Below are 27,166 nucleotides of genomic sequence, written 5' to 3' on the forward strand. Positions count from 1 at the left end.
TCCTCAAAATTCTTTTTATTTCCTTTATTATTATTAATTTCCTTGAAATTAGTTCCCATTTTTGTTTATCTCCCATTCCTACTGACCAGTTGATATTGGCTGCTACCTAGGCACTCAGTTGGAGCTATAAGCTGACCAACTTGAGATCTTTCCATGTGAGTCTCTACTTGTCACTGCTTAGGCTTTTTCGATGGCATCTGGTTTTTAAGAAGGGGTGTTCCAAGCAGTTAAGACAGAAGCTGCAGGTCTCTCACATCCTAGCCGTGGAAAAGTAAATTTCACAGTTCAAAATATGGCTACCCCAGATCCAAGGAGTATGTGGAGAGGTGGGAATACACTCTCTCTTCCCCATGGGAGAAGGAGCAATGAATTTGCAGCCATCTCTATACCATCACAAGGTACTGAAATAGTTTATCTTACAGACACACTCCAACAAGTATGTGGAGATATATATATATGTAAGAATATCAGAGTAGTAAAAGAATTTATAATGGGAAACTTTGGAAATAGTCTTAAATGTTCATCATTTAGGATTGGACAACTCTATTGTAGTAATTTATACAGTAGAGTTTATGTTACTGTTTAAAAAGCATATAATGAATTTCTGTTTTCTAACTAGGAAGGTGTACAAAATATATTTTTTGAAAAGTTTCAAAATTGTGTATAAGATGGTGGTGAGGGGACAGGCAAAATGGATGAAGAGAAGTGGGAAATACACACTTTGTTATGGACTGAATAAGTCATGAGAATAAAAGACACAGCATAGGAAATATACTATATACTATCACTTATACTATGATAGTTATGTGTGGTAACAGATGTTAGCTACACTTGTGGTGAGCATAGCATAATCTACAGAGATGTGGGATCACTATATTGTGATATAACAGAAAGTAATGTAACATTATGTGTAACCTATAAAATTTTTAACTTAAAAATATATGAATTTATGTACTTTAAACAGACTGGAAAAATATGTTGTATACTGTTGGATATACTAAGGGTTATCACTTCTGTACTACTTATAAAAAAAAAATCTACTCCAAAGGGGGAGCCTTTTAGAGGGCTGTTCTAGAGGTTGAATAAAATAATACATATAAAGCATTAAGCAAAGAGTCTGGAATATGGTAAAATTTCAGTAAAGGAACGTTATCTCTGTATCTGAGATCCAGGGTTCTTGAATTCTTTAATACATAAGAAGTATTACATTTAATAAGTGTAGTGTTAGGAGCTTGGAATTACTAGGTGATAAACGTGTGAAAAACATAGGCTTGCAAATTAACTGAAAGTGAGTAAGAATGTTTGTTGTTATGTAAGAGAAGACAGAGACCAATTTAAAATATGAGCCAGTTTCTATAAATAGTGTGTTCTAGAATCTTGGATACTTTAGAGATAATATACTCTCACTTTCTAAATGAGAAACTTTAAGCTCAAAATAAATAAAGAATCTGTACCAAATCACACCAACTTATGGTGGAACTAGAACTGTCAGAGAAGGTTTTCTTTGGACCTAACTAAGAGGAAGAAATAAATTTGCCCTGATTTTGAAGAGCTAAATTTGTGAGATTATTGAAAATAATATACCTAATTGAGGAGTAGTATTTGGCATCTTCATGAGTGTTTCCATGGGAACCTAATAATGGCTATAATGTACTATGCCAGAAAACAGTTGTAGATAGAGAAGTTGCTATATTCTGGTAGTGATTAGCATATTTATATGTCTGAATTATGGAATAGAAACCTTACCCATTAAATGTCATGACAACATGGGATCTGTTAGGAGAGGATGAAAATCTCACTAGTGAGGATAGGATTAACAATTGAATAATATCTAGAAGATCCTACTTAGTCAATATTTGAACACTTGACTGAGACACAGTGGATGCTATTTACATGTTGAAAATTGGCTTTCCAGTGAATGGGGTGGTGGGAACCTGATTTGTAGCTTTTGCCCAAGGTGTAAGTCTTCCTATCACAGCTGATTTCCTCCTGCCTATATGCAGCCATTGAATGAGGTGTTTGGGAGAGGAGGCTCTCACTGTGGTCCAGTATTCGCTGGCTCCAGCACCCTATTAGGCACAGTACCAGGCACTGAGGGTTATACAGAGATGGACTAGACAACTCAGGAAATTCATGCAGAGATGAACTGAAAGGCTATTTCTGGCTATATAATGGTAGGATATGGATCTTAATGTCTACAAAAAGATAAGGTTTCTAAGTGATGATCGAACTGAGAGAGGTAAGTAGAACACTAAAGCCGGGTTTTGGTTAGAGAACATTTGTCAAACTAATTGAAATTGAGCATCAGTTGTCATTCCTTTGAAAGGCTCAGAAGGTAGGAGACAAAACCCAGGGCTTTAACCAGAGTGGGGAATCTGATAAAAGATCCCTTTCCCAGTAAACTGGATCACCCAAAGGGCTAAACTTTAGTATAAGTTGAACAAAACCTCTGCCATTTCCATTTCAGCTCCCAAGTGCCCCTGGAGATTGCAGGAAAATTTCCTCTTTTGAACCTTGGTGCTAGGAGGAAAAGGGGAAAAATCATCAATATCAATAAACTGGTTTCCTAAAGCATTCATCAATATCAGTAAATTGGCCTTTGTCTGTTTGCAGCCTGCATTCATATTACTTGGGGGGTCTGAAAAATTTCAAGGTAAACATTTGGTTTCACATGGTGCTAGACTGGTAGTGTCCTTAGATACCTGATTGGAGGAAACACAGATTATATGTGGAAGAATTCATCTTTATCTTATACCTAAAATAATTCCCATATTGAACATAAGAGCCAATATTTTTAAGTATGTTTAATGCAATTCAAGAAAAGTATTGAAAATGAGAAAAGACCAAATTGACTTGAAAAGATAAATAGAGCTTCTAAAACTAGAAAATATCCATTAAAAAAATAAGACGCTCACTGGGAAGGTTAAATAGCTTAAGAGAGAATTAGTGAATTGGAAGGTAGATCAGAAAAATTGTTCAGACTGCAGCCCAGAGAGAGGGAAAGTAAGAAAGGGAGGAGGTTGAGAGTTCTGAAGGACAGAATGTGAAAACCTCAAATAGAAAATAAAATCTAATCAGACTACTAGAGTGGAGGGAGAAAAGGATCATAAGGTAGTATCTGAAGAATCTAATGGGTGAAAACTTGTTAGAATTGATGAAAAAACACCAACCAATCCATAGCTTTAAAAAAGAAATGTAGGGGCACCTGGATGGCTCAGTCAGTTAAGTTGCCAGCTCTTGATTTCAGCTCCAGTCATGTCTCAGGGATCTTGGGATCAAGCCTCACATCAGGTTCCACAGTCAGCATGAAGTCAGCTTGAGGATTCTCTCCCTTGGCTCCTCTCTGCCCTTGCTAGATCTTCTCTGTCTCTGTCTCTAAAATAAATTAATAAACCTTTTCTTCTTCTCTGCCTCTGTCTCTAAAATTAATAAGCCTTTTTAAAAAATAAATAAGTAAACAAGAGTGTAATAGAGTGTGTGTGACAAAAGCTGGGACAGTATTTGTTCCTCAGAATTGTGTAGCAAATACTGATTGCTTTCCTTCCTAAGTTTTGAATCAAGTCTTATCATTCCACCAGTTAAGTACTTTTCTAAAGCTTTTCTGAGAAAAGGCTTTTATGGCATCCCTTTGTAACTTTATTTTTGCTAGTGTTGGGTACTGTTTTCTCTTCCTGAATAGTTCATATTTATACTACTTCAGCCTGTCAGCTCCATAGTTTATGCCACCACCTCTTAGTCCACAGCCATTTTGAATAGGTATTTCCCAGACCTGTAGGCTGAATTTGCAAAAGCTGTCATTACTTTTTTTGTCCTCTTGAGTGCTTTGAGAGTTGAAACTAACCATGAGAGTTGAAACTATCCATGAAGGATACTTTGAAAGTTGAAACTATCCATAAACAATATTTGCAGAATTGTTATAGAAGGGAGCCAAACTCCCCTTTTTATTGGAGGCTTGTAACTCATCTGTTAACAAGAGAATGGACAAGTCAGAAAATAAATTTGAGTATGTTTGTTATTTAAGAAGGTATCAGATGCTTAAAAACATTTGCCTGAGTCCTGATAAATGGATAGTACATGACTCCACTTTGCATTTTTAATGTTCACTTTTAAAAAACATATAAATCCAAAACAAAACTAAAATAAGATGTGATTGTAGAAAAACAAAATTATAGTAAAACAAAAACATTGATTTCACCAAAGAGTTCACCACGGATTTTCTTCAAATAGGCATCTTCTTGCATTTAAATTTTCTTTTTAAGATTTTTTTATTTTTAAGTAATCTCTGCACCCAACATGGGGCTCAAACTTCAAACTGCAAGATCAGGAGTCCCATGCTTTACTGAGCCAGCCAGGAACCCCTTTATTTAAATTTTTTAAAAAGTATCCACTTCAGTTGGAAAACATTTGTAAAGTACCTTGAAATTATATTAAAATAATATATAAATAAAAATAAATAAAATAATAAATACTAGTCATGATTTTATTTTTTCATTTACTACTATTTTTCATTTTTAAAAATCAAATTTAATATTTTTATTTTTATAATTCAGAGACTAACCCCAGTATTAGATTGAATTAGGTATTTTTACATATTATTAAATTGTGTTCTTCAATCATTTTTTAATGTATATGTTCTGTTTCATTGTGTGGATGTATCCTAATTTATATAACATGTTGAGACATGCAACATTCATATCTTTTATTAAAACAATGAGTGCACATTGTTCACATCTGTGATTTTCCTTCAGAATAAATTCTTAGAAGTGAATTGCTGGGTCATGCAAAATGTTAAGCTTTTTAATACTTAACTACATTTCCTTTGAGATGTGCTGTCCCAGAAAAGATTAGTACAAGAAGACCTTTCTCCCCAGCTCTCCCAACATTCAGTGTGGTGTGTATTAACAGTTTGAGTAGTGATAAGATCTTACTTGAATTCTGCTTCTCTTGTTCTACATTTTATTTTTGTCTATTTCCTAAACCTTTTTTGGAAGGCCATTCTTAAAGATCATGAAATACTAAATCCAATGCCTTTCTTTTATTCTTTGACTTCTCTGAAGCATCTAATTCTTCCCTGACCCTTCCTACTTCCCATTCCATGACTTAGGCTTTACTACATAATTCTAGTTCTCCCAACTATGATGTTACTAGCTCTTTTTTCTTCCCATAATTGAAATTATAGTATAATCCTCTAAAGATTCAGCCCTGTACTTTTCCATCTGTCTTCTTTAGGCTCATATTCTCTTTCTGCTTTCCTTTGGGCATCTTTCTGCTTTCCTTTTATCTATCTAATAGAAGGAAACTGAGAGAATGATACTGCCTTGATACTGCCTGATTTTCAGAGCAGGGAGCTCTTTGGCTTCTCTCTTCCTTCGTCTTACCAATTAAACCATCAGTTTGACTGTTTCCATTTGCATTGTCACTATTCCAGTTTAGGCTGACACTTAAGAAGTAATCTAATTCATCTCACTGCCTCTGGGTTTTTACCCCAGTTCATCTTATATTCTCACTAGCTTATTTTTGAACATACTAGCATGATCATGTCATTTCTAACCTCTAAACCCTTAAGTGATTTCCCCTTTCTTAGAACAACTGAAGTACATTTTATAGGCTCACTAATTAATATTCATTTGCTTACAATAGGTTGTTAAAATTACACACTGTCCTACACTGCTCACCAGAGATGGAGATCGCATTCGAAGTAACGGAAAGTTTGGGGGCCTTCAGAATAAAGCTCCTCCAATGGATAAACTTCGGGGAATGGTATTTGGAGCTCCAATACCAAAACAGTGCCTGGTCTTAGGGGAACAAATAGGTAGGTTGAACTAATTAAATAAAATTTCTCATTTGATTTCACTCCTTTGTCTGGGGCTTGTGTATTGATACTCTAACATGAAAAATTAACCATTAAAATATGAATATAATGTTTTTGTCCAATACTTTGAACTTTCTTGTATCAGGTAGTTTGGGATTATATAGAAGTAGGTTTTCCTTCTTTTTCATTCTTCTTATCTTAAAGAAAATACTGTCCTTATCGAATGGTTTAGTATTTCATCACATCGACATACTTCTTTTTATATTAAAATTGGTAGCTGTCTAGATTACAACTAAAAACTTTAATTTTAGAGTGCATGACATGTGATTCCCTCCCCCAATTTCCCTTCTGCAGGCCTGTCCCCTTGTTTCTAGGCAGCCAGTGTAATTGCCTCTACATCTGTGCTCTGAAGTACAGATACCTTATAGGAGGTCCCCTACAAGGCTATAACTTAGAGTCTGCTCTTTTATATAGTTCTAATATGCTTGGGTATCTACTTTTGTAGCAAGAAAGTAGTTTGTTGTCATTGTTAACTTTAAAAAAATTATTGACTAATAAGCACCTCTTAAAAGTGGAGTCATAAAGTATTTGTCCTTTTATGACTGGCTTATTTCGCTGAGCATAATGGCTCCCAGGTGCATCCATGTTGTGGCATATGTCAGAATTTCTTTTCTTTTTAGGCTGAATAATGTTCTCTTGTATCTATATACCCTGTTTTCTTAACTTTAGAATATACATATAGAAAAGTGTACACTTTGTAAACACACAGCTTGGTAGATTTTCACAAAATGAGCGCTGCCCCTGTATTAAGGTATAGAACATGATCGATCCCACAGAAAGTCTCTCATGCACTCTTCCTGTCCCTGTCCAATCTCCTCTTGAAAGAATAACAACTTCCTTGACTTAAGACAGTATGTCTGTTTTCATACCTTATATAAATGGAATCATGCAATGCATACTTTTTGGTATATCTTTGTTCATGCAACATTCTGTATATGATTGATTGTTTTCATGGCAGGATAATATTCCATCATATCAATATACTGTAGTTTATTGTTTTTTTCTGCTGTTAAGGAACTTGGATTGTTTTCAGCTTGTAATTATTATTTCTGCCACCAGCAATATTTAAAGTTAATAGTTGGGAAAGATGTGGGAGGGTTGTTTTGTGTTCTTTTATGATATGGTCAGTCGGGTGCAGGTGTAAGAGGAGACCCAGGAGAGAGTCTCAGAAAAACAAAGTGTAGTATACTCATAGGTCTTAGAGACAGGGGGCATACCACTGATAGCCACATAGAAAAAAGCACAAATGTGGTGAGGAGGCAAAAAAATAAGAGCAAGGAGGGTGCTTAGGCTACAGCCTTTATTGAGGTTTCCATAGGAAAGGAAAGGCATGACGGGGCAAATGGCTTAGGATTGACTAGTTTGAATAATTTCAGTGGGCGATGGGCTGTAGGTATGGTCTCTCAGCAAAGGATGATGATTAAGGCAAAGGAATACTGCTTTTTGGGGTGCACAAGCCAGATAGAAGTGGTTTGGCTCTGGATTGGTTAGTTTGCATGCTAGCTAATTGGCTAGCCTCATAAGAGCCAGCCTTTAACCAGCCAGAAAGGTTTTAAGATGTCAAAACATTAGGGGCTCCTGGGTAGCTCAGTGGGTTGAGCTCCTGCCTTCGGCTCAGGTCATGATCTCAGGGTCCTGGGATCGAGCCCCACATCGGGCTCTCTGCTCAGTAGGGAGCCTGCATCCTCCTCTCTCTCTGCCTGCCTCTCTGCCTATATATAATCTCTGTCTGTTAAATAAATAAACAAAACCTTAAAAAAAAAAAAGATGTCAAAACATCATAATACACAGAAAATTAAAATTTTATATGACATAAAGGCTCATACTTCTGCTTATGATGTCAGTGAGTACACGCAAAAATCTTCGCTGTAGACAATAACTGAACATCTAAACAAACTGTAAAAAGTAAAAAGAGAAACACAGTTCACTCAGGGCGTTAAAAATAATGCAAGGATTTAAAATATAGCAGCTGCATGTCCTTCTTGGTAGATATCTTAAAAAAATATGCTGTACATGCAGACTAATGAATCAGTATTAAGAATTCATTTATTAGGGGCGCTTGGGTGGCTCAGTCCGTTGAGCATCCAACTCTTGATATCTACTCACGTCATGATCTTAGGGTCCTGAGATTGAACCCCTAAATTGGGCTTTGTACTCAGCAGGGAGTGTGCTCAGGATTCTTTCCCTCTGACTCTCCCTGGCATGTGTGCATTCTCTCTCACTCTCTCAAATAAATACGTCTTTTTTAAAAAACCTTAAATACTAAACAAATGATTTAAAAAATTAAATGAGATCATTCAAGATTATTGATACATATAAAATGCTTTTGGTTATAAGCAATAGCAGCCAGCCCTGACTGACCACATTAAGCAAAACAGGAATGTACTGGCAGGAAACTGGAAGAAATCTCTGATTCAAAGATTGGAAACAGCCAAGACAAAATCAAGGATGACTTTGTGACATTCAGCAACCTTGAGTTCCTTGCACCTAGACTTCAGTTTGCACTTTTTAACATGCTCCAGACTGTACAACTCCTAGGAGAAGGAAATTCCCTTCTTAAATCAGTTGGCCATAGGAAAGATCAGATAGAAGAGAGCTTTGAGAAACGTTTCTTGTATATTGTGGGATGGTTTGCCAAGAAAAAGCAATTTTAAGCTAGACTGTCACCACAAAAATTGTCTACTAGTGTCTTCTAAGTAATTATATCTGTAGTGTTTTGCATTATAGTATTTGATATGAGGTATGAGCAAATAAATCAGAGCACAAGATGAATAAATGTGTACATGTTATAAAATAAGGTTATTAAAAATAAGATCTTGAATAACATGTGAATACATGAAATTTTTCCACTAGAAAGCAAAGACACTTAGATTTTAAAAATCTAGTCCCAGAACGTATAAAAATTTTGTCATTTTTTGCTTATTTGTTTAGTGCTTAATATATGTCAGAAGTATAGAAAAATTAGATGGAGTAACAAGAGAAACTATGGGAATTTAAATGACTTGCACAGTGCCACATGATCAGTAAACTAAAAAATAGGAATCTCTTATGTAAAGGCTGTGTCTGACACTCATTTATGTTCTTTATAAGGAATCTCCTAAACAAAATATAAAGTGAAATAAATAATTAACAAAAATGTCATGTAAACATTGAATAGAAGAAATCGCCAGTAATGAATATTAATGCCAAAACTAACCTCAAGGTAAAGGCACTAAAAAAGAGCAAAGATAAATTCATTTTGATAAAGATGTATTCCACACCACAGGTACAAAACTTAATAAACTTGATGTGATAAAATACAGAACCAGAATTTTTAAACTTGCAATAATAGAGATAGAAGTATTGTTTTGAGGAACCATTTTTCCATGACAGGTTATTAGTCAAAAACATAAAGAATTATACCTATTAAGTTGCATTACCAGCACTTTCTTAGGTTTTTATAGAGTATGTACAAAAATCGGCCATAATTTCAGAGGACCAAATTGCTACTCAACAAAATGAGACGACAAATTTTAAAAAGCAGATCTTACCCAGCGTTTTATAGCGTAATGTAATGGAACTCTAAAAATAGCTATTCCTTTTGATGGAATAGCTAGGGTATGTGTTTTGGTGAGTGCTGTGAAGTGTGTAAACCTGGTGATTCACAGACCTGTACCCCTGGGGATAAAAATATATGTTTATAAAAAATAAAAAATTATATTAAAAAAAAAATAGCTATTCCTTTCTTCCCAAAGTAACTACCCCAAATACTGGACCTTTAGAAGAAAGTATTTTGTCAAAAAAGAAAAAGTTTAAATGAGCATCACATATTAGATTTAGGAGACATGAAGACACCTGAGATCAAATATCAAATCTATAAGCTGAATGTTTTATTAGTAAATGAGAAAGCAAACTAATCATTCAAATCAAATGACAGGGAAAAATACATTTCAATAAGCAGTGCAACCAAATGTATTAGAAAAAAGAACCTTGTACTGAGTATATAATTCCTAGAGGCAGTCTTCCGGCAAGAACAAATACAAGAGGAATATTGGCTCAGAAAATTCTATTCAGACTTAGAGATTTCTTAGATTTTTATATTATAACTATATTTAGCATCTCCAAATAAAATGGACTAAATTGTAGAAAATTGCAAACAAAATTGCTTTAAATAAGACAGAAAACTTAGGTAGACCATTACCTGAAGAAGTGTTTAAACTTTAAATTGTTGCATAATATAAATATGGAGAATACCCAGATCATCTTACAAAATAAAATAGTACAGAAAAAGAAAACTAATATTACCATTCTTCAGTTGTGTTTAGGAAGTTCTTGGCACGGTTAAATAGAAAATGAGTTTAATAGTGAAAGGAATAGTTTAATGGCCTTATCTACAATGATTTTGCCCAAAATATGTGTATAGCTGACTTAATTTCTTTCTGGTCTGGTCTTTAGTGTTCTACCTTCAGAAAGAACTTCCTTGATGACCCTCTCCAAAATTAAAAGAGTTTTTTGATATAGAAATACTAAAAGAAATGAGCAAAGAAAATAATTTATACTTTTTTTTAAAAGTTTGCATGCAATTTTAAGGCACCTTGGAGAATATAGAAAGACAAATGACAAACTGGGAAAAATTGCAACATAAGGTAGAAATAGGTGTTATAGCCCTTACTATTCAAACAACCTTAAAAATCAAGAAAAAAAAGCAAAGATTATAGAAAAATAGATGATATAAATAAGCAGTTGTCAGTAGAATAATAGTATTTGAAGGCTTACTTAGGTATTGGATACTTTATTAAGCTTGTCACTGGAATGATTTCATTTACTGCTGCCCTCCTCATTTGATAGATAAGGATGTTGAGGCTCACAAAGGTTAGAGAACTTTCCCAAGTTGGAAACAATATATGTATTCATTTGCATGACAAAGTGAAAGAGTAGAAAGAAAATTGTTTCTGGATTACATAACTAAGGTAATTTTCTTCTCCATTATCCTTTTCTTTTTCTTTCTTTCTTTCTTTCTTTCTTTTTTTTTTTTTTTAAGATTTATTTATTTATTTATTTATTGGACAGAGAGAGATCGCAAGTTGCAGAGAGGCAGGCAGAGAGAGGAGGAAGCAGGCTTCCTGCAGAGGAGAGAGCCCAATGTGGGGCTCGATCCCAGGACCCTGGGATCATGACCAGAGCCGAAGGCAGAGGTTTTAACCCACTGAGCCACCCAGGCGCCCCACTCTATTATGCTTTTCTATATGTTTTTCCAGATCTGACTCAACAGTATGTGTCACTTTTCATAATCAGAAGTGGTTCTAATTGTTTTTAATAACTCATGTTCTTTGAACCAGTAATTGATCTTCTGGGGAACATGGTTAAATAAACCATTCGACATACAGACAAGACTTTTTTTTTATTTTTTTTAAGATTTTATTTATTTATTTGACAGAGAGAGATCACAAGTAGACAGAGAGGCAGGCAGAGAGAGAGAGGGAAGCAGGCTCCCCGCTGAGCAGAGAGCACGATGCGGGCCTCGATCCCAGGACCCTGAGATCATGACCTGAGCCGAAGGCAGCGGCTTTACCCACTGAGCCACCCAGGCGCCCTTTTTTTTTTTTTTTAACTCAAATGAATATTGAAAATAGCACTGTTTTTCGGGCTAAACATTAGAAATGTTAAATACTTTACTTGAATTTAGAATCTGGGAAATGCCTATTACAATGTTGAAGATGGTTTGAGCATACACACGCAAATATCTTATATGTTAAAAATTAAACCTGTGAACTTTGGGAAATGAAAAATAAGAAAGTAAGGTGGGATACCTGGGTGGCTTAGTCATTAAGCATCTGCCTTTGGCTCAGGTCATGATCCCCCTTGTCGGGCTTCCTGCTCAGCAGGAAGCCTGCTTCTCCCTCTCCCACTGCTCCTGCTTGTGTTTCCTCTCACTGTGTCTCTCTCTGTCAAATAAATAAATAAAATAAAATAAAATAAAAAACAAAAAAAAAGCGGGAGATAGACCTAGTGAATTTCCCTCCCAATCATCCTTTTCTATATTCTAAGTTTTTTATAGAGATCTTATATAGAAATACATTTTAACAAAAAGTATTAAAATAACTGTGTATTGTAGAAGCTAAGATATGAAAGAAGAAAGAGTTGTTGATAGCAACTGAAAAAAGGAAAATCCTTTTAAAATAACCAATAATTAGTTAATATATAGCTTATTACTGTGACATCATCAAACTCATTAACACTTTTATTATGTCCATATATTCCAAATACGTATTATATGTGTGGCCAGCTTAGAGATTATTATACCATGATTAATTCATTCTGCTTAACCTCTCAGTTATTACTACCCATTTATTTTGTTGGTATTGTTTTAAGTAAAACCATTCTTAATGTTGTTAGAGGTAGTGACCAAGATTATTTAATTGCTGTAGCTTTCAGGGTAAGGATATTTTGGTTTATTCTGCTACAGAAGTAAATAAAGCATTAACAGTGAACTCCCACAGACCTATCATCTAGCTACTCTTACTTCATTCATAATCCTCTTACCTCTGGCCTCCTCTCCCCAGGTCAGTTATTTTGGAATAAATCAGAGGTCCTAGTATATTTTCCCTCTTTTCTGCTTGTCGTCATAAGTGCTTATTACGTTTTTGCCTAATAAAATTCCAAGAATCATGTAGAATAGAAAAGTTTGGGGCGCCTGGGTGACTCAGTGGGTTAAGCCTATACCTTCAGCTCACATCATGATCTCAGGATCCTGGGATTGAGCCCTGCATCGGGCTTTCTGCTCAAGGGGGAGCCTGCTTCACCCCCACCCCTGTCTGCCTTTCTGTCTGCTTGTGATCTCTGTCTGTCAAATTAATAAATAAAATCTTTTAAAAAAATAAAGCTGAAGAGACCTAAATATTTAATAAAGTCTACCCATCTAACTGCTTGAATCTTCTAGTAGTAAAAACGTTGCTTCTGCCTCCTAAGCAAACCTTAAGTACTGCCTAATACCAGCCCTTCAGATTTCTTTCAATTCCTTTATATTATTTTTAGTAGCTTTGCTTACATCAGCATTTGTCAGTATACAAATATGTATCATACAGAAATTAATACATTGTATTTTGAGCTTTCTTCCCTTTCTATGAATTAAATTTTTAAAGTATTTTTCTGTTCTCACAGTAAAGCTTCATGTTTTTTTCCCAGGTAACTGAATTTTTCAGGCAACATATAAATGTTGTTTGAAATCCAAAATCGTTTACAAACAAAATTAATTTGTGAATTTTGAATTTTTCTCTTTGGGAAAATTCTATTCAATGAGTTAGGAAAGACTTTTATAGACACCATGGAAAATAGAAGTTATATTTCATATACAAAAAATTGGGGGTTAATAGGGCATATTAAGTTAAGCTGCGAAAGGGTGCCTGGCTGGCTCAGTTGGTAGATGTAAGTTTTGATTTCAGAGCCTTGAGTTTGAGCCCCACTTTGGGCAAAGAGAGTACTTAAAAAAAAAAAACAAAACTGGTACTGTCTATCTTATGTATAAAATATGAACCTACTCTTAGTGCTGCATTTAATGGGAGATATTTAACATTCCATCTTTCTGCTTATAAATAACAGGACCACTGTCTATTAAAGTGCTTGAATATACTAATTTCTTGAGTATTTAAAGGTGGAAGAACCATGTAACTAACTTATTAAGAAACAGGATATCAGACTCATCACTATAGAGAACGAACTGATGGTTACCAGAGGGGAAGGGAGTTGGCAGATGCATTAAATAGTGATGGGAATTAAGGAATGCACTTGGGATGAGCACTGGTGTTGTCTGTAAGGGTTCAATAACTATACTGTACACCCAGAACTAGTATTACACTGTATGTTAACTGGAATTTAAATAAAAACTTTTTTAAAAAAATAGGCTATCTGGCCCTAATGGCCTAACATTTTGTGTATTATCTTCTGAAGAAGGACAGCATCACTGTTACACAGGTCTGGACATAATTTCTTAACTCATTCACACACAAAATAAGTTTTGTTTTGCAGTGTTTTACTATGTAAAGAATGCACTTCACTATGTGAAGAATAAACTACATAAAGTAAGAAAACAATATGTTACTATGAAATTAGAAGTACCACATCAGACAAGAAAACTAACCTTTTTTTTCTACATTTAAAAGTTCTCAAAGAGTCATAAAGAATTAAGGATCATAAGGACCTTGTCATTGCTCAGTTACATGTAGAATCTGTTTTTAAATATATGAGCGTACACAGATGTACGTGAGTGTGTATTTATTTGCTCGCTCATCAGAATGCTAGTCCTCTTATTGACCCTTAAAAACTATAGATTTCATTTTATATTTCATGTTATATCCAATAGACTTTTAAATAATTTCTTCCACAGTTTTATATGTAAGCTAGTGTATACATTAAATATTTGGTGTTTGTATGTCCTTTTCCATGCATATTGATCATCTTTGTGTATAACCAGAGTGTCAAAGAGCCAAATAGTAAAATTTGAGGCTTTGTGAGTCAGGAGGTAAAATTGAAGGTATTATGAGGGTATTTATACATTTAGAATGTAACCATTTAAAACGGTATAAAGCATTCTTGTCCATTGACTAATTTGCTGACCCCTGAATTAGAGTACAGCCACTGCATTTAATATTTAGTGTCTAATCAAACAGGCAAAAAATAGCCTCAGACCTTGAATGCTATAATACATTTTTAGACATTGTAATTTATAGAAAGTTAAGCTTTTTGAAGATTAAGTATTTTGTTTTTGAAAGCTTTGTTTAAGGTAATGGTCATATCTGCTGGAAGTAGTGATTTTTGAGAAATATTATATTTTTAAAAAAATTTTTAAGTCCTCTCTGTGCCCAGTATGGGGCTCAAACTTATGGCCCTGAGATCACAAGAGTCGCATGCTCCACCAACTGAACTGAACCAGGTGCCTCTAGCAGTGCTGTATTTAATGTATTTGCCACTCAACTTGTCTGTAGGGAATTACATTGAGAAATGAATATCAAACAGAATGTAAACATTGACTAAGAGAGTGATCCAATTCACAGAGCACTTTTACATAGAAAGCTCTTTCCTGACACAGAAATGTATTAAAGTCAAGCAGGTGAAAAAAATTAAAATTTATAAAGCACTGATTTTGTGCTGGGATCTAAGCAGCATTTTTATTTTGTCTGTTTACACTGAACAAAGTATTGTGGCTTTAAAAGTAGTTGCCACATGTTACTATAACATAATACCCATTGTTGCTAATTCTTCTTTCTTTAAACACTGACTTGATATAGTGTCTGTCATTTTAATCAGACATCTTTGGTTTTTTTGCAGATCTTCTTCAACAGTATCGTACTGCTGTGAACAAATTGAACAATGTGATAGAGGACCTAAACCGTCAGTTAGAGTACCTTCACACTCCTGATATGAAGAAGAAAAAACAAGAACTTGATGAACAAGAGAAAAATCTGAAACTGATTGAACAGAAACTAGGTTTGTGCTTGCTTTTTGTTACTTCTGTTTTCTCTTCATGAAGACAAATATTTATGATTAGAGTTGAACTCCAAGAAGAAAGAATGTGAATGATCCATGACTTAAGTTGACACTCTTGTACTCCAAGTCATCTTTTTTTCTTTAAGTCTTTTTATTTTTTTTAAGATTTTATTTATTTATTTGACAGAGATCACAAGTAGGCAGAGAGGCAGGCAGAGACAGAGAGAGAGGAGGAAGCAGGCTCCCCACCGAGCAGAGAGCCTCATGCGGGACCTGATCCCAGGACCCTGAGATCATGACCTGAGCTGAAGAGGCTTAACCCACTGAGCCACCCACGCACCCACCTCCAAGCCATCTGATAAGCGATTGTAGGCTTTTCTCTTGGCAGGAGTAGTAGGAAGCATTCTCAATATTATTAATTTGTTTTCTGTAAATTAAAGTAGGTTCGCTTTTCTTGTAATAATCTCAGTCTTTTATTTATTTTTTCTGAGTCATCATATAGTACATCATTAGTTTTTTATGTAGTGTTCCATGATTCATTGTTTGCATATAACACCCAGTGCTCCATGCAATCCGTGCACTCCATAATACCCACCATCAGGCTAACCCATCACCCTACCCTACCCCAAAACTCTTCATTTGTTTCTCGGAGTCCATAGTCTCTCATGGTTTGTTCCCTACTCTGATTTCTCCCCCTTCATTTTTCCCTTCTCCTAGTGTCCTCCATGCTATTACTTATGTTCCACAAATAAGTGAAACCATATGATAATTGACTTTCTCTGTTTGACTTATTTCACTTAGCATCTAAGAACTTCTCAAACTCAACACCCAAAAACCAGATAAGTCAAAAAATGGGCAGAAGACATGAGCAGACACTTCTTCAAAGAAGACATAAAAATGGCTAACAGACACATGAAAAAGTGTTCATCAGTAGCCATCAGGGAAATTCAAATCAAAACCACATTGAGATACCAACTTACACCAGAGATAGAATGGCAAAAATTGACAAGGCAAGAAACAAATGTTGGAGAAGTTGTAGAGAAGGGGGAACCCTCTTACACTGTTGGTGGGAATGCAGATTGGTGCAGCCACTTTGGAAAACAGTGTGGAGGTTCCTCAAAAAATTAAAAATAGAACTGCCCTATGACTCAGCAATTGTACTACTAGGTATTTACCCCAAAGATACAGATGTAGTGAAAAGAAGGGCCAGGTGCACCCCAATGTTCATAATCCCAGTCTTTTAAAAGTTCATTTTTTACATTTTTTGTCTTTACAGGTATGACTCCCACACGTAAGTGTAATGACTCATTGCGCCATCCAACAAAGGTTGAAATGACAGATTGTCCAATTCCTCCTAAAAGAATGAGAAGAGAAGCTTCCAGACAAAATAGGTGAGTTTATTGTAACCTGAGAGTTATCATAGATCTTGAGTCATCATACTTAATAAATAGCATGCAGGTGACTGGGTGGTTTGGTCAGTTGAGCATCTGACTCTTGATTTCTGCCTGGATTGTGATACCAGGTTCATAGGATTGAGCCCCAGGTCAGGCTCCACACTGAAGGTGGAGCCTATTTGGGATTCTCTCTCCTTCTCCCTCTGCTCCTCCCCTTTCACACTCACTCTCTGTCTCTCTCTTTGTCTCTCTAAAAAAATAATGATAAAATAAACTTCTTAAAAAAATAAAAATAAAAGCCAACATGAATTTATTTCTGATTTCCCCCTTGAGCCAGAATTAGGGGTTTTGTTTTGTTCTATAAACTAAGTGATAAATAATGAAAATAAAACATAATTATTATATTCTTCTAGGCTATACCAGTTTTCTAAATGATTTTTGCTAATTATTTGGAAATGTTTATCATTTTTTTTTTTTAAATCAGTGCTAAGATTTAAATTGCTTTTCTGTTGTTTGGCTTACCTTGCAAATACACCACATTCTGCTTCATAAGATCAGCAGCTTGCTAAGTTAGAATATACAAAACCATTTGTATGTTATTTATTTAAAATTCGCATATAATAGTTGGTTTGGAAAATCAGATACCATTTACATAGCACACCAAAATCCCAGCAAAGTTATCTGTAGCCTAACTCAATTTTAAGAAAACTGTCTTTTGGTGTTGCCTGGGTGGCTCAGTTGGTTAAGTGTCTGCCTTTACCTCAGGTAATGATCTCGGAGTCCCAGGATTCCTGGGATCAAGCCTCCCATCAGGCTTCTGCTCCTTCCTCTGACCACTCCTCCCTCATGCTCTGTCTCTCAATAAATAAAATCTTTAAAAACACACACACACACACACACACACAAAAGTTGTCCTTTTTAGATTAGATGTTAGTAAGGCCACCCTATAGGAGGATACCATGGTACTGGGGTTTCTTGTACATTATTTCCAAAGGTTTAAATATGGACTCTGCCAGAAAAAGTGTCTCATATTGACCTTCGAGGAGTTTCTTTGAGACTGTGGTATTTGAATTGGTATCCCATGCCCTATCCATCTACATATTCTACATTTATTCAATAGTTACTTGAATGTTTATTTTGTGTTATGTATTGCTAGGTGAGTAAAAGTGGCATAGTTCTTGCCTCCTCATGGAGCTCTTTAATACTGTGCAGAAGGATAATTCGAAAAAGTAAATATTTTCCTGTGTACAATAATGTTAAGTTCTGTGAAAGAAAAAAAGGATTAAATTATATAAAATGGTGGGGAAACTATATTGGTTGTCAGGAAAGATGCATTTTAGCAGAGAACTGAAGGGTGAAAAGCTACCAGTCACATAGGGATTGGTTTCAGTCAGAGGGAAAAAAATAAATATGGAAGTTCTGAAAAAGAAGCGAATGCGGCATGTTTGAGGAACTGAAAAGATGCTTGTATGGCTTAGAAATGGGAAGAGGGAGAAGTAAGAGTTTTGGAGAGGTAAGCAGAAGCCATCATCTGCATTCCCAAAAGAGAAATCTGTGTTGCAAAAAATTGTGAGGTAAAATTCTTTATGTCACTGATATTTCTTGAATACTGAATACTGTATAAAAGTAAGGGGGAAGGATCGTGGAATAGCTGCCTTTAAAGTAAAATAAGGAGGAGAGCTACTGAAATGGTAATGAGATTATAAGAATGTAGTAGTTATCAATATGAGAGAGGTGTTTCCCGCATGGGTATATGAATGATGTATATGAATGTTTATTATGGGTACACAATACATAGAAATTATTAAGCTGACCACTGAAAGTATGTTGGCACAGTGTAGCATCAGAAAGAATCTTTGGAATGGATTTAACCTGTAATTTTTACAAATCATGAGTTCAGAATGATGCAGAAGAATCCTTACTGATGATCATTGGCAGTTGCTTACGCACCAACTCATTATAAAATTTGGTATATCCATGTAGTAAAGACGTTCTTTTTTTTTTTTTTTTTTTTTAAGATGTATTTCTTTCAGAGGAAGTGGGTTGGATTTGGGGGTGGCCAGAAGGAAAGAAAGTAGACTCCGTGCTGAGTAGGGAACCTCATGCAGGGCTCAGTCTCAGCTCCCTAAGATCATGCCTGACCTGAAACCAAGAGTCAGACATGTAACTAATCACACCACCCAGGCACCCCCTTTCTTTTCTTTTTTTTAAGGTGTCTTCTTACTTAAATGAACTGTTTTTCAGGATAACCAAATAATTGAAGAAAGTTCTTTTTTGTGTGCATGTGTGGAAGCGTAAGGGTAGTATTTAGTGATTCATGAGTTTCATGTAACATCCAGTGCTCATTACTTCAAGTTCCCTCCTTAATGCCCATCATCCAGTTACCCCATCCCACCACCCACCTCCCCTCCAGCAGCCCTCAGTTTGTTCCCTGTAGTTTTGTTTTGTTTTTAACATTTTACTTATTTACAAGAGCGAGCGCAGAGGGAGAGGAAGAAGCAGACTCCTTGCTGAGCAAGGAACCTGATGCGGGACTTGATCCCAGAACTCTGGTATCGTGACCTGAACCAAAGGCAGTCGCTTAAATGACTGAGCCACCCAGGCACCCCATTCCCTGTGGTTAAGAGTCTCTTGTGGTTTGCCTCACTCTTGTTGTTTTTGTCTTCCTTTTCCTTGAAGACTTTGTCTTTCTTTCTTTCTTTTTTTTTTTTTTTTTAAGATTTTGTTTGTCAGAAAGTGCACAAGCAGGGGGAGTAGCAGGCAGAGGGACAAGCAGGCTCCCTGCTGAGCAAGCAACCTCAGGACCCTGGGATCATGACCTGAGCTGAAGGCAGACACTTAACTGACTCAGCTACCCAAGTATCCCAAGAAAGTTCTTTACAGAAGTTCTTCTTTTAAAAATTCTTTATAGAGGTGCCTGAGTGGCTTAGTCCATTAGGTGTCTGCCTTCATCTCAGGTCATGATCCTAGGGTCCTGGAATTGAACCCCGCATTGGGCTCCCTGCTCAGTAAGAAGCCTGCTTCTCCCTCTCCATCTGCTTGCTGCTACCCCTACTTATCCTCACTCTCTGCCAAATAAATAAATAAGATCTTTAAAAAAAAAAAAGTTTTTTATATAAAGAATAAAATGTAAGAGGCATGATAAATTTGCAACATGATTTTGCCACCCCTAATGCAATAGTAGATCTCAGCAATAATAATAGATATTTTAAATGATAAGATAGAAAGTTGATGAGGAAACTTAATAATGTAAAGATCAGATTGATATACCTGAATCCACTGATTGATTTTAGCAATACTAAAAGCAGGACATTTGCTATAATTTGATTGAATAGGAAGTAACCGGAGTCCAATAAGGCTTCTAGGAAGTAGTAAGCACTCCAGAAAACTTTTTTCCTTTGGATGGTATGTAAATGGTAACCTCCCCGATGCTTGGAAAGGAGGTTAATTCATTGCAAAGAATAGATACTATAAGGCATAAGAGGTTAAATCTCTTATTTATTCATCTATTTACTTATTTATTTATTTATTTATTTATTTGACAGACAGAGATCACAAGTAGGCAGAGAGGCAGGCAGAGAGAGAGGAAGGGAAGCAGATTTAACTACAAGTGTACAGGAAATAAGGGAAAGTTTATAGGGGAAAGTTAGATGATACCACAAGGAAGTATCAGCCAAATCCAGAATGTCAAGAATGGAACATAGCACATGGCAAATGACTTTTGTTAATGGAATTGGTGCCATAAAAGAAGAATAGGAAGAAGGATGAACTGTTTGACATAGAATAAAAATGATTGAAAAGTATAAGAAACAAATGCAATGTGAAGTCCTTGTCTGGATTCACATTTGAATCTTTCAGATGACAACTTTGAAAAAAATTGGAGAAATTTTAGTATCACCTGGATATTAGATATATTAAGGAATTATTTGTGTATAACAACGTAATAGTATTTACATTAAAATAAATATATTGTTAGAAATGTGTACTGAGGTAGTGGTGAAATAACATGATATCTGGGGTACCCTGAAATACTGCCAGAGAGATTAAAAAAAAAAAGTGTGACAGGATATCAAAACAAGATTGGGAAAAATATAAAATTATTGCAGCTTGAAATAGGAGTTTATTATATTGTTCCCTTTATTTTCATGTAGGTTTACTATAATTGTTTTACAGTTTCTTTATTTACTTAAATTTATTACTTAAGTAATCTCTACACCTAACATGGGGTTTGAACTCATGACCCCAAGATAAAGAGTCACATGCTCTTCTGACTGAGCCAGCCAGATGCCCCTACTATAATTTTTAAAGAAGTGGTTTTTTGTTTGTTTTGCTTTTGTTTTTTAAGTAATTTTTTTAAAGATTTTTTATTTATTTGACACAGAGAGAGAGATCACATGTGGGCAGAGAGGCAGGCAGTGGTGGGGTGGAAAGCAGGCTCTCTGCTGAGCAGAAAGCCCAGTGTGAGGCTAGATCCCAGTATTCTGGGATCATGACCTGAGCCAAAGGCAGAGGGTTTAACCCACTGAGCCATCCAGGCGCCCTAAAGAAGTGTTTTATTAATTTATTTATTATGGTGAGCATATTTCCAGTTTTCTAAGAGACCAGGTAGGAAATTCCTGCCAAACAGTTCTAGACTAATATACATATTCTTGAAGCTGTACTGTAGCCTCAGCATTGAATTAGCCCCAAACTTTGCCATTAATACAGTACAACTACACATGTCACTGATTTGAATTTTGTTAATTAAGATTTTATAACAATTCAGAGGTAGTATGAGCTAGAGTTTGATTTTTTAGTTTATCATTATGTTGTTAGTAGTGGTAGTATCTCTTCACTGAAGTCATACATATAAATAAATCAAATGGTATATAAGATTTAGTGTTGCATTGTAATGTAAGCCACATCTGTGGCTTTAAAGTTTCCTGGGAGCTGTATTAAAAAGAAACAGAAGAGAAAAAAAAAATAGAAGAAGAAACTGTGAGACTTTTTTTTAATAATTATTTTAACCCAGTATACAAAATATTATTGTAACATATAGTGTAAAACATTTCTTGAGATACTTTAAATTTTTTTTTCATATAAAATCTTAGAACTTCAGAAGACAGCAAATCTCTAAGAACTAGTTATATGGCAAGTGCTCCAGAGATACACATGGCTAATGGTTAACTCGGTTGGAGAACACAGTGATAAAAAGAGAGCTTATGATGATGAAATCTTAGATCCTATGCATCCTCACCCATCTTATTCCCCAGAAGCAACCTTTGCTTTAACTATTTAGTTTTGGTTATTCTGTTGTTGCCGATCTGTTTTTCACATACTCTGTCCATCTTATCAGCTTTAAGATAGTACGGCTCACCCACCCCCTTGTGTGGACGTCCATATTGCCTGGCCCACCTGAGGACTTCTGGACTGAATTGTTTGGAAATGTTTTAGAACTTTCCCTCCGTTGTAATATTATTTAGGTATAGTCTATCCTGCAATCATAAGCAAGTCCTCCATGCTTTTTTCAAAGGTAGAAAGCTATAAACCACACATATATTATTTTGGCTATGTAAACATTTAGTACTAAGCAGAGTTGTGTCATAGGATTACATTGACATCCCTATAAGATTCTAGGCCAACAATTAGTGTTCCAAATGTCAGGATCAAATAAGTCTTTTTTACTGTATCAGTTTTTTAAAAACATGTTAAATTTTAACCCAGTCGCTGTTTAGACTGTTTCTTGGATATTGTTAATTTTTCTGTACTTTTTAATTTCCTTTTTTTTTTTTCTTTTTCCTTTCACTGTTTACCTTCCTTTTTTTTTTTTTTTTTTTTTTTTTTAAGAATTTATTTGAAAGAGAGCAATCATGAGTTTGGAGGGGGGAAGAGAGGGCGAGAGAGAATCTCTCAAGCTGAGTCTGCACTGAGTGCAGAGCCTGACACGGGGCTCAATCTCACAATCCTGAGATCATTACCCGAGCCAAATCAAGAGTTGACACTCAGCAGACTGAACTACCGAGGCACCCTGTTTCACTGCTTACCTTAATCGCATACTCTTCCTACTACTACAGTGACTAGTAAAACTATACCTAAGTCTCATGGATCTTCTTTGGCCACTCTTGGGTTGAATCTGCTGTTTCTTGGATTCCTTGTGTTTCTCTCCTATAATAGAAAAAGTGTACAAAGAAACATGGAGCCCTTGTGTATCTGACAAAGCCTTCATTCTGCCTTAACATTTTTTTTAAGGATTTTATTTATTTAGTAAAGCATATGAGAGGAAAGGGAGGGGGAGATAGAGAAAGGGAGAGAATCCTAAGCAGAATCCGCACTGTGCATGGAGCCCAACTCAGGGCTTGATCTCACAACCCTGAGGTCATGACCTGAGCCAAAACCAAGAGTCATACTTTTAACTGACTGAGCCACCTTGGTGCCCCCTGCCTTCACATTTGATTGAAGTTTTCTTGGGATAGTGGGATAGAAACTAGTCTAGAGTATACCAAAGGAGGAAGAACTGGGAGATAGTCTAGAGACAATGGGAGACAATCTGTTTGATGGAACCTGGAGAGGGTGTAGACTCAGGGGAACAAAAGAGAGAGGATGGGAGGAAAATGGAAAAGGAAAGGAAACCACATCCTAGGAATATGCCAAATTTTCAACCCAAAATTCTGAAAGTTTTATTTCCTTGTTCCCAAGTATTAAAGATGCCACCACAAAGTTAAATAAAACTGGTAGTTAATTAAATGTTGGCATATTGGCTTCAGGTTAGTTGATGGCACCCTCAAGCCTTATCTCATGCTGGTACCTAGGGAGCTAGCAGCCTGATAGTTGGCTCTCCAGCCATGTGCTTGTAAAGCAGAGCCTGCTGGCCCATGGACCCTGCTCTGTTCTGTCCTACCTAAAATTTCCATTCAGAGGGACTTGATGGAAAAATAGTTCTGGTTTTTGTAGAAGAAGAAACAATGCAGGCCAGAACCATAATTCTTTTTCTTAAGTGTAATTGTACAGATAAGAATCATCATGCATATGAAGGGAGTCACCAAGGTATGAGAAAAAGTCCAAGATAAATAGTAAAACCATCCCTGGAAGATGATTCAATGGAACTTTAAAAAAATTTTAATTCCTAATTTGATTTTCAGGGGGAGTTATATTCACAAAATTCAGTTTGTTATTAGGAGAAAGATATAGCCAGGATAAGATAACAGATTATAAACTGTTGCAGAAATAAAAATTTCAAAAGACTAAAGTCAAACTTCCCAGAAAAATAGAAAAAAATTTTTTTTTCTATTCTTTGTGAAGACAAAGAAGGAGACATAGAGAATCAATTATGTTATGAATCCTGGAAAGTTAAAAAAAAACAGAAGCAAAAATGTGTGGAAGAGAATTTCCCAGAGATAAATGAAAGGGTCCACTGAAAGCCCAGCACAATGAATGACAAATGATGTACCAAAATATATTTCATAGTAAAATTTTAGAATATTGAAGAAAAGGGGAGGAGCATAAATGTTTCCAGAGAGCAAAATACAACCATATTGCCGACACAGATTTGACACACAAAAAATAAACACAAAAAGTTAGCCATTTTTGTTTAGCTCTGTTTTGGCAGTGTTAGAAGTTATAGGTTGGGCGTGCCTGGGTGCCTTAGTTGATTAAGCAATCAGCTCTTGGTTTCTGCTCAGGTCATGATCTTATGGGTCATGTGATCAAACCCAGCGTTGGGCTCCATACTCATTGAGAAGTCGGCTTGAGGATTCTCTCCCTCTGCCCTTCTATCCACTTGTGCACACTCTCTCTCTCTCTCTTTCTCATAAATAGTGTTAAAAAGAGGAGTTTTAGATTGAAAATTTCGTATATTCTACCCCGTGGTTTTCTCCCCCTTTGCATCCTGTTTTTCTTTGGGAGATTTAAAGTCAGTTTAAATTTCCATTTAAAAAAAATTCTTTTTAAGATTTTTTTATTTTGGAGAGAGTGAAAGGGAGGGCCAAGGGAGAAAATCTCAAGCCGACCCCCTGCTCAGCTGGAGGTGGGGCTTGATCTCACAACCCTGGATCATGTTCAAAACCTGAGCAGAAACCAAGAGTTGGTAGCTTAACCGACTGAACTACCCAAGTGCTGCTAAAATTTAAATTACAGCGTTTGGGGTTTTTTTTTTAAGATTTTATTTATCTATTTGAGATAAAGAGTGAGAACATACAAGTAGGGGATGGAGGGAGAAGAAGGCTCCCCATTGAGTAGGGAGCCCAATGTAGGACATGATCCCAGGACCCTGGGATCATAACCTGAGCCAAAGGCAGACAGTTAACTGATTGAACCACCTAGGTGCCCCATAAATTACTGTTTAATTAGTAATTTCCTCATTCTTAATCTCTGCCAGTTCTCTGTAGATCTTGAACTAATAATTCTTGTGCAATCTCAAAAACTTCAGAGCATTTGAAACAAAAATATCTTGGGGTGCCTTGGTAGCTCAGTTGGTTAAACATCTAACTCTTGATTTCAGCTCAGGTCATGATCTCATGTTTACTGTGTTCATCTCTGTATGAATGGAATTATGGTTTTTTAATGTTTTTCCTTTTACTTGTCCTTCTTTTGTGACTTTTCTGAAATAAGCATTATAATTCTTGTTTATTTTTAAAATAGTAATTTCATTTAAGGAAAGGGGAAAAGAAAAGTGAAAATGAATATACCATTCATTTTCATTCATTTCACTCATATATTCAATGAATATACCCTTCAAAAGAAAAATGAAAATGAATATAACATTCCACAGAACTGTCGTCCAAATTGTTTCATCTTTACTCTGTATGTTAAGTACTGCTTTTATTTTGAGGACTTTTTGTATGTGATATACATATGACAAGTAATTCTATACAAGAATTTAATTAAATATGTTTATACCAAGAATTATAATTAATGAAAATAGTTCCATTTGGTTTTTAACCATCTAGGTCTGCTGAGGGAGTTTAGGAAAACTGTGGTACATAAAATTTTTTTCTTTTCCACATTGACCAGGATTATAACCAAATCAGATGTATGAACAGTTACAGAGAAGAGGGGGCCATTGGTCTCATGAAGAATGCCCTGCCTTCTGCAGCTCTGTTTCAGAAGACCAAGAGGGTGACTTACCAGATTGAATATTTCTGGGGATGATACAACTATCTGGGCATGCATTTCCCTGTCAGTCCAGGCGGGACTGGAAACAGCCATTCAATTTTATGAATCTCACTGGACAGTATGGATTTACTGGAATTATTCCAGTCATCATGCCCTTTGGTTGTCATTATCTTGCAAATGTGTCAGAGGAAAATTTGCAAATATGGCAGTGACTGTAAAACTGGCACATGGCATTTATTAATCCTGAAGAAAAGCATATGTACTATTTTTCAGTATAATTATCATGGATATGCTAGAACTATTTCTCGAAAACAAGCCTTTTTATTACTTCTCTGTGAATTTATTTAACAAAACTGTTTTGTCTGTTGTGTCTAAGGAAAGTTCTAGAGGTTAGTATTTAATTGTAAATATGTGAGGAAACTCTTAATGAAGAATTCAGAATAAAAATAGAAAAAGCACAGGTATCTGGGAATTCATTTGTTAAGATACATGAGAAAATGTTAAATTGAGGAGTGAACTTGTGACAGCAGTAGCATTTTAAATTTCTAAAGGCTTATCCTGTATATATATGTAAAAAATGCAGCAGCACCAATTTTTATAAGTATTGTTTGACTTTATTAATACTAGATGATATAGTCTCAGCCTTAATTCTACATTTTCATTATTTTGTAATTTTTTATTACTATTTTTAAAGGGTTAAAGAAGTCGTACACTCCCACGTTAATGTAATAATAGTCTGCTAGGAAGTTGCTGCAAAAACGTTCAAATTGTGTATTAATTCAGGCTAATGTATGTAAATGTCTTTGTGTAAGTCCAGGACTATTGGTTTGTGAAGTTACTTTGTAAGGAAATGCTTTTGGTACAGTTCTGTGTCCCAGGAAATGTGTGTGTTTTTTAATCCTTTCTGAAGATAACAGTGAGGTTAATAAAGAGGATTGTTTCTTCCCTGTTAAATAAGTGTTTTCCTTTTTTAACATTGAAAGCTTTATAAAAGTTACTTTGGTAAAAACGATTACTATATTGATTTATCTTTATAATTGGAAGTCATTTAACTGTTGAAGAAGGAAATGAATTGGCAATAGTTTAGCTAAAGGAAAGACTGGATTCCTTTTAAATGACTCTTGTTTTTACCAGTTAAATGTTAGTGCTAAAAGAGTTCCATCTTCTAAATTGTTTATGCTTTTGACTATATGAATTAGTTATTTACAATCACTGTGAAATGGGTGAGATGGTTATATTTTTAGTAATTTTCTAATAATACTTGTTAGTAGAAAGTTTGCATTTGTGTCCTTTTTGTGCTGTCAAAATATCTTCAGTTATAGTAGCTAAATATTTTCATGGGATCATC

The 27,166-nt window shown here is 35.4% G+C and overlaps 1 protein-coding gene across 2 annotated transcripts in view; it reads left to right on the forward strand.

Moving 5' to 3' along the window:
* Positions 1-26,772, forward strand: part of SMCHD1 (structural maintenance of chromosomes flexible hinge domain containing 1) — a 148,007-nt gene extending 121,235 nt beyond the window's left edge. For both annotated transcript variants that reach the window (XM_082698930.1, XM_082698931.1), the window contains 4 exons: positions 5,641-5,812; positions 15,176-15,334; positions 16,611-16,725; positions 25,717-26,772. In XM_082698930.1, coding sequence (XP_082555056.1) covers positions 5,641-5,812; positions 15,176-15,334; positions 16,611-16,725; positions 25,717-25,741 — 471 coding nt within the window. In that variant the 3' untranslated portion in view covers positions 25,742-26,772. The remainder of the gene's footprint in view (positions 1-5,640; positions 5,813-15,175; positions 15,335-16,610; positions 16,726-25,716) is intronic.
* The last annotated feature ends 394 nt before the right edge of the window (positions 26,773-27,166 follow it).

The sequence above is a fragment of the Mustela nivalis genome, assembly GCF_964662115.1.
Source record: "Mustela nivalis genome assembly, chromosome: 14".
NCBI lineage: Eukaryota > Metazoa > Chordata > Mammalia > Carnivora > Mustelidae > Mustela > Mustela nivalis.